Source organism: Opisthorchis viverrini, assembly GCF_000715545.1.
Source record: "Opisthorchis viverrini unplaced genomic scaffold opera_v5_110, whole genome shotgun sequence".
Lineage (NCBI taxonomy): Eukaryota > Metazoa > Platyhelminthes > Trematoda > Opisthorchiida > Opisthorchiidae > Opisthorchis > Opisthorchis viverrini.
The window spans coordinates 817429-833581 of record NW_008751760.1 but is presented as its reverse complement, the minus strand read 5'-3'; the positions used below and the strand labels follow the sequence as shown (position 1 = coordinate 833581).

General features: G+C 42.3%; 1 protein-coding gene across 1 annotated transcript in view; it reads left to right on the top strand.

Annotated features, from left to right (window-relative positions):
* T265_13791 (hypothetical protein) overlaps positions 1-16153 on the top strand; it is a gene marked incomplete at both ends in the record, with an annotated part of 89829 nt that overhangs the window by 41851 nt on the left and 31825 nt on the right. The window contains 7 exon segments of the mRNA XM_009170539.1: positions 1652-1774; positions 5195-5350; positions 9868-10019; positions 12130-12458; positions 13622-13805; positions 13895-14038; positions 15963-16094. Coding sequence (XP_009168803.1) covers positions 1652-1774; positions 5195-5350; positions 9868-10019; positions 12130-12458; positions 13622-13805; positions 13895-14038; positions 15963-16094 — 1220 coding nt within the window.

The following is a 16153-nucleotide window of genomic DNA, read 5'->3' as shown; positions in this document are numbered from 1 at the left end:
TCTGCCAGAAAGAGCGTTGTTTTCCATGCACAATCCGAAGTAACGGAAAGCTAGAGGAGGACAGCACATAGCACAAAGAAACGGAGTTCAATGAAAGGTTTGGACGCTGTTGGTGTTTTCGCCTTCCAGGATAGGATCTAAGTGACACTCCCTGTACTTGACTGGAGACACTGAACTGTATGACGACTGACCGACATTCATACCGCATTCATACTGTTATTTTCTAACCCGATCGTCTCACTGAGTGTTCAGGATACAAGCACCTTGGATGTTTATGGTACCCCTGTCCCATAGTTAACATTTTTTCTATCAGAAGACCTTATTCAAATGGACATCATGACTGGTATTGCTGCGATATGCACTGAAAAAAAGCAGAGTGACGCATGTGGCCACCGCCTTGAGAAACACTCCATTCTATTTTGCTACCCGGCGTCTCGCGACTAGGTTTTTTCATGTTTTTTCCCATGTCGGTACCATCTTTCTTGGTGAGTCCTGTGAGTCGCCGTAACACCAGTGCGTTCACCCAATTTCGATAGATGGGGGATGGCGATGACTAATTCTGAATTCACTCGGAATTAGACCCTCTTTACTGCTGTCGCAACACTCCTTGCGATCGTCTTCCGTGGCAAAAGGTCAATTCCAATTTCTAAGCACTTGACATTTCATGCTATGTTGGGCAATTCCAACAAGGACAATATGTTTGTATTTGCTTCCCCCATCTGTGGATATGTATATATTCGGTAGATGCAGATACCATTTTGGTCAACTGTGTTTTGTCTACAGGTCTCTTCAGAATATCCACTGTGTTCCTTAGACGTGGCCTTGAACTCATTGTGACCCAGTCTAAAATTTATTTCTGATTTCGTGTCCAGGTGGCGTTTGACTTCCCTCTTTTGAGATTCTGTGTCTTGTCAAACTGAAAGCGCTATCCAGATAAGCACAACACCATCCACTGGGTTGAAGCTAACTGGTCCTCACACAACATGTCTTCAGAGTAGCTGCACTGCCGCCATGCACCCCAAGTATTTGTGAATGGCATGGGACAAGTTTTGCTACGCTTACTAACTCTTCAACGTGGTTGAATTAAGATTTGGAAGACAAAAGTCTGGTAAACTACCATGCCAACATCATCTTGGACAACAAAATTTAAGCCATTTTTACTCTTTCACCAGATGCAAAGTTGTATACTATTCCAGTAGTGTGTGAATAACTTAATCCTCGTCATATTCTTCTTTTTGCTGGGCAAAAGCAAACATAGCGGACATTTTCCACAAAGGCAACAGTAAAAACAGAGAATTGCAGTACAGGTCACAGCTACCAAGAGAACATCTATGAAATGTGGTTCAGTTCCTTGTCCAGATACTTCCCAGTTTGTATTTATTCGTGTGTCCTCGACCAGAGGTTGTGTTCTCAGGTAACCATCTGGTTGAACTCATTTGGTGACACCTCTTCCCCTCACCTCCTTTAATCTGCTCCAAAATCATTCAAGTTACTTGCTTCAGTTGATCCCTGTTCAAGCTACTCTAGCTTGCAGCTAGAGTAGGTGATGTCTAATACGTGTTATTCCTGTACTTCAGACGGATAACGTTCACTCTAAATGACTCTTACTAACTGCTTCTGGTTTTTCTAATTACTCTTCATTTTGTTGTAGACATTGATGAATGCTTGAATTATAACGGTGGCTGTCAGCACAAGTGTGTCAATACTCCGGGAAGCTTCCAGTGTCTTTGTAACCTTGGTGATGAGCTCAATCCAGATGGTTTAACATGTTCACGTGAGTTATGTTCACCTCATACGATTCACTCTCAAATCACTTTGGCTTGGTGCATCATAACCCACCATTACGCACAAACAACTTTTTTCAAAAGACATGAATAGTTTTGGAGCTGTTGAGCTTCCGATTTTGTGTTATCAACCTGTTAGTGGTGACCTGAGATTTATCAAAGTACAGCTCAGGAAAAGCTCAGCCGCACTGCCACAAACACAACTGACATCGCCTGCGAACACTGAATGTCCTCAACCATATATTATTCAAATGGAAGTAACCATGAACACTAGAGTTTGATGCTGTGACTTGCACCATGGGATCTCCTGAATGGAGACATACAAGTGATTGAATGCTGTTGGATTTGACAGCGCAGTATTTTGAAAGGAGGACAGATCAAAATTGACCGTACTGAAATTACACAGTACCAGAAACACCCTAAGATGTACAAAAGAATAGTTGGTTATATGGAATCGACTGAATCAAAGACCATTCATAGTGAAGCACTTTCTGGATGTCAATACATCTTCCTCCTTTGGTTCGTCTGAGTTTCAATGTTCTTCTTCGAATTACAGTGGTTAAAAGAAACACTATAAATAGTACAAATGTTGAAATGTCAGACATGATCGCCTCAGATTTTGGGAGATCATGGTGGATAAGCATCATTCGCAAAGGTATATTCAAACTCAGTTGTTTCACGTCTCAGTAACTGTCCATCACGATTAGATAAATATCACTTTGGTGCAAGGTCAGAATGAGGCACTTTGGTCCCACCAACAAGTGCTATTACTTTGAATGTAATTTGTCCATACAGCTGTTTGTACGCATTTCCAAGTTTGGCATTTTCCTTCAGTTAAAGGCAATTCATGTTCCAGAAAACTCATTCCTTTATAAAGTTCGTTAACGAAAGACGCCGATTGTAAGTCGTGTCAGAAATTTGGTTTGTCTGGAGTTTCGTAGGATAGATCGACCGTTGCAGTCATTACATTCGCCTTCATCAGCGATTGTTGACCAACCCTAAACCTTTTACAGAGCATTACTTCGCTGTAATTCTAGAGGCCATCACATGAAGAAGAGAGCCAGTAGGTCGCGTTTCCTTTGGACCAGACTTATATCACAAGAAGGAATCAAGAAAGTCTGTGGCAGTTAGTTGAATTAATTCTCTCTAGGCTACATGTAGAAATTTCATGCCCATCTGTTCGTTCAGAGTCGTTCCATGATAGTCCGACTGTTGCTGAATAACTACTCTAGGTCCCTTTGGAACTTCAGTACATTGAATGGAGGTGGTGGAGGATTTACAAAAAGTTTGGGAAACAATCGGTAGAGTTATTGCTGGGAACGGTTTCGCTTTTGACACAAAAACTCCGCCAGACCAATAATCTAGGTCACGAGGTTCATCAAGATTTAAGGCAGAAGGAGAACTGATCAGCTAAGTTTTGAACTACTCATCAGCACACCCAAGGTCCGTATACGCCAGTATTGTATCACTAGTGTTTAGTCAAGTCACAGCGCTGTGCGTAGAAAAGGTCGAACAAAGAGCACCTCAAATCGAGATAAGGCGGAAGCTGATCAGCTAAGTTTTGAACTACTCATCAGCACACCCAAGGTCCGTATACGCCAGTATTGTATCACTAGTGTTTAGTCAAGTCACAGCGCTGTGCGTAGAAAAGGTCGAACAAAGAGCACCTCAAATCGAGATTACCAACAGACTTTAGGAAATAGGATGCTCAGTGAGTTTGACCAGGTTGCAATTGAGAAGGATCTTGACCCCAGTACCAAGTAAGGAGTGGATAGACGCACCAGTCATTCTATATAAAACAGAAACATCGGTGGTCATTCGAAGACCGCGAAAATAGCCAAATTTAGAGTAGCGCTCCAGAATGGAGAAATGTTACGCTTGGTTTTGGTGGAAGTAAGGAGTTCCACGGTTGAAAAGAGTAGGGTCTGTGTGTATGCAACTAAAAGTAATCGTTGCAGTAAGGTTTACACCGGACAAACAACCAATGAACTACTCACCAAACTTGGCGTTCATAAGAGAAAGATAAACAAACCACTGAGGAATGCAGATGAATACAAAGCACCGCTCAAAGACTAGGCGATGGCGGTTTATGCGTTAGAGACAAAGCGTAAAATATATCTGAAGACTGTCGTCGTTTTGAGACGAGGACTGCGATTCACGCCACAGCGGCTGGTGGCCGATGCGGTGGAAATCATCAAACCTCGGCGTGAATTGAATGGAGGGTGTGAAACTAGTGAGCATACGGAGAGCGGGGTTGACGCGTGGCTGGTGTGTATTTGCAATGTACGTAAACTCATTATGAAAGGGGTTTAAATTCTAAACAGGCCAAAATTCACAGAATCCCTCTATGTTAGCACTAGCTCATCCACACAGACGGTCCTAAGCTGGACCCAAATCCATATAGGTCCTCCATCGTTCTTAGCACTTGTTGACTCATCCTGACAAACGAATCCCTTAGAACACACCCAATTCTGATTCAGCGTGGCTTAGCTAATTGATTCTCCCTTCGCCTTAAATCTTGACCAACCAGTCACATGAGCTGACGAAGTTTTGTGCCAAAAGCGAAACGTTTCATAGTAATAAATCTACCGATTGTTTCCCCAACTTTTCCGAAAACTGTGGCTTCTCATTCGGTTCCAACCGTTTTCTAACTGACTGAACATACTTGCCCTGGAGGTCTGTTGCTGAAACTTTATGAACTTCGTCCCACGATGTATGCGGTCGTCTCGTAGCTTACGATAATTTTGCTTTTGTCTCACACTACTTGCAAAGTTTTGAGTAAGAAAGATATGAAGGAGAGGTTTTATTCTTTCGTGCTGCTCCATTTGACTGTGTTCGTATGTCCCTCAACTAGGGGGGTTACAAGTTGGTTGAAAAGAATATTGAACTGCTGCACAAAATGAACTTGAAATTTTTTCCAAAAACTCCGGCAAATGAATGAATATTCCTTGACGTTCCTGATATGGGACTATTCCTACGGTTGGACAATTTTTGGTAAAAGAGTGGGATTTGAATATGATATCAGCTTCACAGGTTTTGAAATGAACAGTATATCCAAGAGACCGCCCGACGATATTGCCTTAACAAGAGCCACTAAAACGCTCCAACGCGGTTTATGCGTAAATTGTATGCGCCAACCCGGGTGACCAATTCAGGCCCTTCTCTCTTCTCGGACATTTTACTGCGGACCTAATAGTAGCAGGAAATTTTGAATGGAACATCGACCGTGTATTTTGTCCTACGCAACAAGATTAACCACACCAAGCTGACTCCTCCTTAATCCCCCGCAGCAGTCTACCTCAGAAAAATTTCAAAACCTGCTATAATATATCTTCCATAATAAGGACCTATTTCGATAGCCTACATTGTCCACACAAATTTTTACCACGCTATAATGCTTTTCCTCGCAGGATCCACAAAATATATCCGAGACGAAGGTTTCGATACCTCCCAAGCGATTATCATGGGCTCACCGGGACAAAATCGGCGACAAATAAACGCCAATACTCGCGTTCAGGAGAGTGGTGTGCAAGTTTTCTCGAGGAAACGTATTCCGGTAGATTCAAGTAAGATTTCGGTTTGATTTTGAATGAAGTTAACTTAGAATGCCTTCGACAGTCATTCAATGGCTTCACTTTTTTCATAATCGCACATCTAGTCATTTTAATTATCTATCAGGTGTTAGTGGCTTAAGTAATCGTTCGGATTGTTTCTCTTGCAACTTTCGTTTATCACTTACTGCTTGTTTACTCGCTGGTACAGACCTGCAGTCCTAAAGGTGTCCGTATCGTGTGTAAGTTCTCTGGGAGATAATGTTACGGGTTAAGTAAGTGTAGATTCGTAATTATGATTTGACAAACTGCGTTACAATACTGCGTATCAAAAATATATTGCGCTCAGAAAATCAATCTTTTTCTTTTAAAAAGACAACTTAGTCACTGATTTGCAAATGAGTTTGGCTTTCACCGGGGACTCAATTGAATCTCTCGTTTATGCTGTCCTCTAGCTGAATGTGCTGCACACAGGCTGTCTCATTATTCAGTTTGCACGATATTCGAGATATCCCAGTATATTTTCATAAAGGAAACTACTCACAAGTTGCTTAAAACTCTTTGACAGTCAACGACCGGTTTCGCCCTTCTTGGGGATCATCAGTTAGTCTCAGTCCCCAAGTTTTTGTCAAATTTATGATATACTTGGACCCGAATTGCTGGAGGACATCATAAACGAGAACTTCAATTTAGTCTCCCGTGAAAACCAAATTGATTAGCAAATGAGTGTATTTCTCGAAAACAGTCCAATTTGGGTTAAAGTAGATCATAAGGTTGACGAAAACTCGAGGACTGCGCCTACCTGATGAACCCCAAGAAGGGCGAAACCGGTCGTTGATTGTCGAATAGTTTTCAGCAACCTTGTGAGTAGTTTCCTCTATGAAAAGTTAGCCACAATAACTGGGCTGAAGAAAGAAGATTCTCCGGGCAAATTTTGTGCTCTTCTCGGTTTTCCCGATAGAGTAAGCTTGTCGAGATTCTCCTAAATAGCTTTTTTCATTGAAGCTCATTGAAGCTCTCGAAGTGTTGCACTCAAGGGAAGTAACCCAAGGAAAATAACATCCACAGAATACACTACTCATAAATTTGCTGAAAACTATTCAACAGCCCAACACCGGTTTCGCACTTTTTGAATTTCATCAGATAGGTGCGTTCTACTTAAATTCAGATTGCACAAAATTAGCGAAGTGCACTCATTCGCAAACGAATTTGGTTTTTGCGAGAGACTCACCTGGGTTCCAGTTGAATCCTTCGTTTATGATATTTTTAAGCTATTCGATGCGCTGCACCAGGTCGCCTCATGTTTCAGTTGGTACCATACTCGAGGCGGCTGTTGACCTGGCTGTTTATCACAAAGACGGTTGTGTGGATAGATTTAACTTCTTCATATTGAACATATTTTAATTATGAACACACATGTCAAGCCTGTCATAATGTTCACCTCCGAAAGAGGATGTTCCGCAAACTGCGGTTGATGCTCATAGAATGTCGATCAAAGAGCCAGTCGATTCAAAAAGGTGGCGTGGGCTTTCTATATTAGGAAACGTCGACCAAGTGACCAACAAAAAGTGTAAAAGACAAATCGGTGTCCCATGCAAAACTTTGAAGTTATATGGAAGTTTAAGAGTTTATGCGCATGCTTCAGAAGTCCTTGATACTTCTTAGCGTATCAATAAGTCAAGTTTATACTTCATCGAATATACTTGAGGGTGTATAGTAGATCAAAAAACATCTGTTTCCCGCAGTGGAAGAATCAAGACGAATGAAAAGTAATATCCGGAAACTTACTGGTAAACTGTCAAGTGTCCAGCCAAGTTCAGAGGAGTCTTTCAAACAAATGATGCTCTGAAGTTTCCAAACGTGGTAGAGAATGCCTACTGACCCGTTAGGATAGGCTAAATTTTGCACATCAGTCTCAAAGCACGTTCGATTCGTGGATTTTTGGCAAGCCTCACTCGTACTGTTTGGTTCTATGGGTCTGAAGTGTTCATACACCGTGGCCCTCAAATGACACCATGCAGTTTAAGCAACACAAGGTCACATGCTTACCATGGAGCTGAATACGCTACAACGTTCTCTACGAGGCCTCACACAAAAATCAATTTCTAAGCCTTATTACAATACCTGTTGAGCATAAACGTGACTACGAAAAGTAATTTGAAATGTTAGCCTTGCAATCTCTGTCTTCTTGGTCAAATGAATTTACGGGACCCAGTTTTTCAAACTGATAACTCAAGTCCATTATCTTTTGTATGAATATGTTATTATCTCTAGAGCTGGAACGGGTATATCCTCATGTTTCACATCGTGTCAGATAAACATCGACTAAATGAAGATGTCCAGTATCACACAGATGCAGCTGAAAATCGCTGAATGTGCATTCGAAAACAATTGCAACGATATTTTTCCATCTAGAATGATCGCCCAAAGACACCAGTCAAAAGTGCTCTCTTATGACAGGGTCTTTCCCAGAATAGAGTTTTATTACCACTAAATTTCGTTTCATGGGTAGACCAAAATAGTGTCTTCTATTCAGAGGGAAACAACTGTAAGCTCCTGACTATAGACAGGTTTCTATTCACGATGACACAAGGACAGCTGACAGCGGGGTGATAGACGAGTGAATTTGGAGAGTTTCTTATTGTATCTCCGAAGATAATCGTTCCACTTAACAGTCATTTTGGTTCCACAGAGTGGCCGGTATAGTGGGCAACTGTTGTGAGAGCACAACTAATTCATTCTGTGTTTCCAATACTCAGCACTGTTAAGTTCACCCACAGTGCTGTAGTTACGCACCAATTTATCAGCTCCCGCCTCCAATGCGCAGCTACTTACCCCACCTCCCCAAATCATCGGTGAACGAAACTGTGGTAGCTGCAACCACTTTACGACAAGTACGCGGTTATTACAGCTGACGATGATGATGATGATGGTGATAATGGTAATGATGATGATGATGATGATGATGATGATGATGATGATGATGATGATGATGATGATGATGATGATGATGATGATGAAGTCACCGAGATATCTCCATCGCTCTTCAGCTCTAGACGCTGTCGAGAAAAGCCGACTTATTGGATGCATAAGACGCTTATGCGCACCTGACTGTGTTGGGGATCAAGCGGCAGATACAACTTCCCCAAGTGACTGTTCAACCAAGGGTAGTTGCGAGGTTTGTAGTCTGTTTTCATACTCATCTGTGTAGAAGTGACGGTACTGCTAGTCTCGCACGTCAGATGTCCAGTCAGATGTATTGCTGATTAGTTCTAATGACAGAGAAACTTGAGCCTAGTGTTCCCCGCACTGCTGTAGACTAATCAGCGTGCCGGTGATGTGAACTCAGCACCGACTCTTTTCTATTGAGTGCCTTGGCTGCACAGTCAAGTTTGATTTTGTCGCGATTTTTGGATCAGAGACCGGAAAACCATCAAATAAGTCCCACGTACACCATGTTTTATGTAACCAAGCTGCTTTCAGTAGAACTTTTTGCGTGGCAAAACCTAGTCATAACAGAGATCATATGCTGGGTGGTAATAATTTAAGCTCCCTTTTCAAGGATGCATTCATACTGTAGGGTAATTCCTCTAAAAGAGATAAATGCTTTTTAATAGCTGTTTTTTTCCAAATGAGGTTGAACGTCGAGAAACATTACATTAGACTTCAGTGAGGATTGGACTCTCTTCAGAGAGATCCACCTTTTAAGTTTAACGTAGCAAAGGAAGGTATTCTGTGCTGAACCAATTTCCTAACTGTTTACACTGATAAAGCAACATAAATTCCATCACGGAGTGCCTTAACCTGATAGTTTTTCACTTCATACCACGAGAATCAAAAGAGTTCTACACGTCTACATTTGTAATGTACTACTCATGAAGTTGCTGAAAATCCCTCGACAGCCCACGACCGGTTTCGCCCTTTTTGGAGCTCATCAGGTAGGCGCAGTCCCTGGGTTTCCGTCAACCTTATGTTCTGCTTGAAACCAAATTGCACGAAATTAGCGGAATACACTCGCGATTCATGTATATTCGTAATGCACAATTCATAAGTTTGCTGAAAATTCGTCAGCAGCACATTCAGTTGCGTGAAAACATCACAAACGAGAGATTCAGCTGGGTTCCAGGTGAGTCTTTTGAAAAACCAAATTGATCTGCCAATGTATTCGCTAGTTCTACATATCGTCTCGAATAAAGGCAGCCTTTGTTTTGTTTGAATATACTTAATATTTGCCTTGTTTGTCTAAACTGACCACACTTTCGCATTCAAATCTGCATCTTTCAGTGATGATGAACGACCAGCCTCAGTCAACTTCTTCTGCGTTAAAAAGTTGGTCCTGCTGTTCCAGCTTGACTGTTGTCTTTGTGTGTTCACATGATGTGGCGTCAAGTTACCCGTTGTTTTGTAAGAATGTCGGTGTTATGCGAATTTCAGTTGCTTGTCCAGTGTATCTTGTCACACAGGAATAATAATATCGCAGTTTATTTACATTCCCTTGATCGTTCGGTTTCGAATTTTTCTTCGCCACTAAGGTGGACATCCCTGTCCAGCTGGCAGATTTGGAGACGACTGTCAACTCACCTGTTCACATTGCGAAAATGGTGGACGATGTAACCGCGATTTGACAGGCTGTGACTGCCCTTCCGGCTATCAGGGACTCACCTGTCATGATATGTGCGCACCGGTAAGTATAGCAAAGACTCCGCTATAGGGGACAATGGTCGAGAGACCCGCAAAATACCGGTTTTGTCCGTACATGTGAACTTGGGCCAGGTAAAAGCAACTCGACTGTTTGGATCGGAGGGTCAAATTACGAGCGTAGTGTGATTGTGATCAGTAGGATGTACAGTTCTCCATCCAATAGATCTCTGAGTAATTAACAGTTGACCGATGTATTTGTAATGATGAAACACAAAACCTCCCATCGAAAGTTACCACGTGAAGCTGTAAATCAAATCGTGTAGGTGAGCTGTCCAGTTAGAGTCTTCTGAAGTTATTTCAAACTATGATAAAGTAACAGGTCCTTAGAGCTGTCATCCTGCACTACAACTGCTCCCCCGGTAGGGAAAATGATTGCCCAACTTTGTAATTTCACCCGGAAACTTACCATTTCTGGAACTTCCTGCTTGCTATCTAATTAAAATGAAAAAAGTGCGATAAACTTATTTGACTGTTCTGCTGTTTTTGTTCGACTTATGTTGGCCGATTTTGTGGATAGGACATTCAAGTGCGGCGCACAATTAGCACATAGGCTGATGGACCAGGAGGAATAAACCGTTATTAGAAGTTCTTGCTAGCATCCTAACAATGGTATTTTCAATGCGATGAGCAGATTTCCAATGGATATGATAAATGAACTTCAAACCGTTTTCCGGTTGCCCAGAGGCTATTTGCTAAACTCATCTTCTATTACCACCAATGGAATGCAAGTAATAAAATGTGAATGCGATGTAACACAAGTAAGAGATTTGTCAGTCACCTGTGACTTCAGAAATCTAAACGGTTAACGCATGCATCATCTGTTCTTTAGGCAAATACTTCGTCGGGTATCTGAAGAGTTCCAAGGTGGTTGCGCCAAATGACATGTCATATTTCGTCTCTTCTCTATCGCCGCATACTCATCGCATGCTTCTGTATAATTATTCTGATGTGTTTCATGGAAAAATTGAAAGTACATGCTTGAGAACTTTTGAAAAGTTATCAGATATGCTCTTCTGGTTTTGCCCGTGTTACTCTCTATTGCGGCAATGTCTTGGAGGTAAAAATCTTTATATTTTAGTCCTTGTACGGCATTTTTTGCTCTTATAATCCTGACAAGGTTCCAAAGTTCCACAGGTGATCACCAAGCTTACTATCAATTTGATCAATATGACATCTTGGTTGATAAGATTTCTCAGTACTTGAATGGTCGCTTGGTTAATATTATTTCACAAGTCTTCATCCTTTCTTCTGAGTGGCTCATCTCATGATCGAACAGTCGGCGTTTTAGATTCTTGTGAAACCTCTGTCTAAATCGGAACATTCTGTGGAATTTCGAGCTCATCTGATGTCTCGGATTAAAACTGCTTGACGATCAATCAGGTTAATGGCCTTTGAAATCGATACGGATTTATCACTTCCCTGTTAGCATACAAAAACAAAGTTACCGTTAGGTTTGCGTACCAACTGTGACAACTCGTGACTATTTTTGCTGTTTCATCTCCTGTTGGTTATCAGATTAGAAATATGTGATTGTGAAGAGCAACAGAGGGACGGCTCACAAAAGTGTATCGCTAACTTGTCGAGTCTAACTCCCTGAGAAGGATTTTCGAAATGACCAAGTACAGAGAAACGGCAGTTGGAACGTACTGGTTTTTAAGCCAGCGACACTGAAGCATAGCTGATGCTCGTTCGAGGACAATCTTGTGTAGTGCAAAACATTACGTATGCTGTAATCGTTGTGCTTTGTGATGAAACCTTCCCAAAGACGTGCTACCTTGCTACTTCATCACTTTGATTGTTGGGTACCTGAAATCAACTATGCTAAAAACCAAAAACATTATTCCACAACTCACTCAGGTGTTTGAGCAAGCGTTTGGATTGCCTTGTCCCCTTTATTTATGCTTCGCTGTAGACGCTTGTCAAGACGATAGAATCTTTGATCTTGAGTAGGTAAATAAGGTGATTGAAAATGTGGAGACAAATTTATCCCATCTATTGTCTCTAGGAGTCTAGAAACTCCTTCCTCGAATGTATACAAGATATAATGTTTAGACTGATTAATTGATTGTTCCTTTGGTTCCCTAATTTTGCAGAATCGATGGGGTTTCGGATGCCGCGAACTATGTGACTGTATGGAGGGCATCCCGTGTGATCCAAACTCTGGCATCTGTAAGTGTCCCGTCGGGCGCCACGGTGACAAATGCGAGATCGCAGGTTGTCAACCCGGATACTGGGGCAGAGACTGTGACCGAATATGCCCGGATCACTGTGCCACCAATCAATGCGAACGAGACACCGGCCAGTGCACATGTGCCCCCGGAACCTATGGGGCTCAGTGTCATCTAAGTTGTCCCGAGGGAACTTGGGGTGAAATGTGCCAAAAGTCCTGTAGTAAAGAATGCAGAGGAGGAAAAACCAGAGGGTGCCACCCACAGGTGGGTGCCTACTTACCACAAGAATTAATGTCTACATTATATTCACAATCATTTCTAAAGACTGGATAGATATTTGTGTGACTTGTAATCACTCTTTGTAGAACAGTCTTCCTGCTGTCCAGCTACACACCTGGTGTATGCACATCAAAGGGGGAAAATACTGAACTCCAATTTCACTCTTATTAGAGTTCATCTGCACCACATATCCCTGGCCGTACTGGAAATCAAACTCCGGACATCCGAGATGTGACGCGAAAGCGTCATGACTACACCACCGGCGCAAGCCAGGCGTGCCTGAAGCGTCACGTCCGAACAAGCAAATGTGCTCACACTTGCACGACGTGAATGGCTTGCACCCAAAGACGACCCAGTAACTGTCCTGGACTCACCCGTCAAGACTTCCCAGTCAGGTTGCCACTGACAACTGAAACCTACTGGACCATTTCGGATAAGTCAGGTGCATTCTACAACAAACCTGCATCGCATGTGATATCTCCGGGCGTGGCCAAGGATGTGAGATGCTGATGAGTTCTCGTGAGAGCGAAGCCTGAATCCAGTGCTTCCCCTCTTTGATATGAGCACACGCAGGAAGGTCTTCAAGCGAGAACATTGTGAATGTGAATTCCATTCATGCATAATTTGGCAACCAGTACTGAGTTCACCAGAAAATGTCACGACAAATTAAGTACACCTGCAAATCGCGATGGTTTTTGGCTACTGTGTGTCATCTGGCAAAGTATCTGAACATTCTGAAACGACAAAACTTCATGACGTAACTAATAGCAATACTTTTCAGGCTTTAGTCTCGCTCAGTAGACCACTTTCCAAACTACCATGCTACAGAAAGGGCTGTACAACGAACTCTGTTCAAATTCAATGCTAATTCAAGGTAACCTTCGTGGGGCGCTACTGGTTGCAGAGCACCGTACAACGATCCAGGAACATACCGACTTAGAAAACCTACACCTAAGCTTAAAAATTGCTAGTGAGTTAATTTGAGCATGACGTGAAGCTTTTTGTGAAGCTTCCAGTAATCATATCTCATAAAATATGCCTCTAGCTTTAGTTACGAAATTCCAGGCGACAAGTACATCAAAAATTGTCAAATTCAAGTAACATTCACTCATTTCTTCATCTTGCTTTGTTGCAGACTGGTCAGTGTATATGTCAGCCCGGTTACCGACCACCAGAATGTATACTACCATGTCCTCGTGGATACTTTGGGATGGATTGTAGACAGACTTGTTTTGAGTGTACAGGAGGATGTGATCCCGTCAGTGGGAAATGTACCATCCAGTGCCCGCCCGGAAAACAAGGACCTCGATGTGAACAGGGTAGGTATCAAGCTAAGCTTTTAAGAGATTTCCTCATTTCATTCCAAATTCCTTATGTTTTCATGCTTCTTCACCTGTATGCTCCGCAGATTGCGACGAGGGCTACTGGGGTGCCTATTGTAGTAAACGATGCCAGTGTGGGATCGATTCGAACGGACAGCCTGTCGCATGTAACCCACGTACGGGCGAATGTATCTGTAAAGCCGGCTATCGGGGTGCAAGATGTGACATTCGTAAGTCATGTGCTTCCTGTTCTAACAAGCACTGTTGAACATGTTGTGTGAAAATCATCTGAAGGTCTGGTACAATTACGATTTCAACAAAAGTATATAAAAATTTCCTAAACTTCTTGGAAGTTCAGCAGTCCCTGTGTGCTTTTTAATAAATAATGCTTTTGTAAAGTTTGAGTGCAACCCTGTGGTGGGATAGAAACGGTTTCCATGAATTACGAGACAGTTAAATGTGAATGGTTGTTACTGCTTTGAGCAACTTGCAGAACGTTAAAAGTTGCATTAAAATTATGTTTCTAGCAGTGTCGTCAGAGATTTCCCGGCTTAATTTTCAAACTCATAACCAACTCACTGAACAGTTGGTTAGCAGTAGTAGTGCATTACAAAGATATACATGCATCGCGATATTTCAAATATCGTAGCGACTGAAACATGAGGCGGCCTGGTGCAGCACATTCATTTGCCCGAGAACATCAAAAACGAGAGATTCAGCTGGGTTCCACGTGAGTCTCTTGAAAGAACCAAATTAGTTTGCAAATGAGTGTATATTCGCTAATTGGCTAGCAGCTTTCAAAAGGACCAACGTCCAAAGCATAACACAAAGAACCAATTAGTTTGCAAATGAGTGTATATTCGCTAATTGGCTAGCAGCTTCAAAAGGACCAACGTCCAAAGCATAACACGGATTCTGCTTGGAAGTTATCCCTCATAATACAACTGGAAGCTGATTCAGGAAGGATTGGTTCTTCGTAGTCAAATTACAGTTTGTAAATGCTCATTATTCTGCCAAGGTTAAGTAGCTCCCTAAAGACATGCAGGCCAGACATCTCCAGTTAATTCGAAGAACTTTCATTCGACTGCGAAATCTAATTTTTTGTCTAGCTTTCTGTCAGACGCTGAACTGATCTGTGTAATCGAGTAGGAGGTCTAATTGTGAGTTAATCGCAGTGCTGATCAACCGTTCGAGGCCAAACGGTTAAGTGTTCAACCATAAGCTAGAAGGTTACATATCACAAACTCTCTGAGTTTCATGAGATGAGGCGTGCCGATGATTTCCAACGAGGATGAAACAACTGTACTGTAATTTTCAGCTTTTCAACATAGACTAGTTTCAATGACAGGGCAAAATCTTCACTTGGCGTGACCAACCACCACTAATAAAGAAGAAAATTATACAGATATATGGAACTCAGAGATTGTTCCGAGTATTCGATACTCAGTTCAGCGGACCAGGTAAATCTTGTGCCGACCAACCAGAGTGCCCTGTCCACGTTTGTCGTAAGAATCGAGCACAAGATGGCGCTATTCATAAGGGGACCGAATAAGCAAAGCAAAATACTTTAAGGCTTATTGCGGACACTTAGATGCCCAAAATGGATATTTTCAGTTGGCTGATGGAACCACTGTGATATTTGGTACGAATAAATGGGTTAGATGTGCCTGTCAGGCAAAGCACTTCTTGATCAACCTTCCTAATGCCAGCCGGTTTAGAAGTACATGATTACTAACTAAGCAAACGTCGTGTCGTAGACAAAATGCTGCTAGCTTAGGATCGGTACAGGAGAGTCATTCAGCACACTTGCCGGAAGGCACTTTTGTCACAAACGGCCCGGTAATTTATTCTGAATCAAATTCTAACGGCGGATGAGTGCAAGCCTAATTTAACATATGGAGGACAAAATTGGGTGGAGATGTTCCATATTAACCCTGAATTCTTCATAAAATGTGTATGTGCGGGTCACGATGGAGTAGAGTCTGGTGACAACGTACTGCCATTTTTGGGGTGAAACCCTGAACCAGGAAGTCTATCCTCATTAAACGGAATCAGGTATTTAGTATTCAGTGTTCAGTGCATTGACTTGTTTCTGCTGGCTGACTAACGACAGTTCGTCTAACTTACTCATCAATTTCTTTATCTTTCTTGCAGGATGTGAACCGGGGACCTACGGACCGGGGTGTGAGAAAAAGTGCGAGTGTGGCCTTGGCGCAACAGCTTGTGATCCTGTTACTGGGTTATGCCATTGTGAGGATGGAACCGTGGGTACCAAATGTGGTATGCGTAAGTGGAATTCTTGTGGTTGAGTCTGTCCTAGGCTATTAGACGACTGAGGTTTGGAT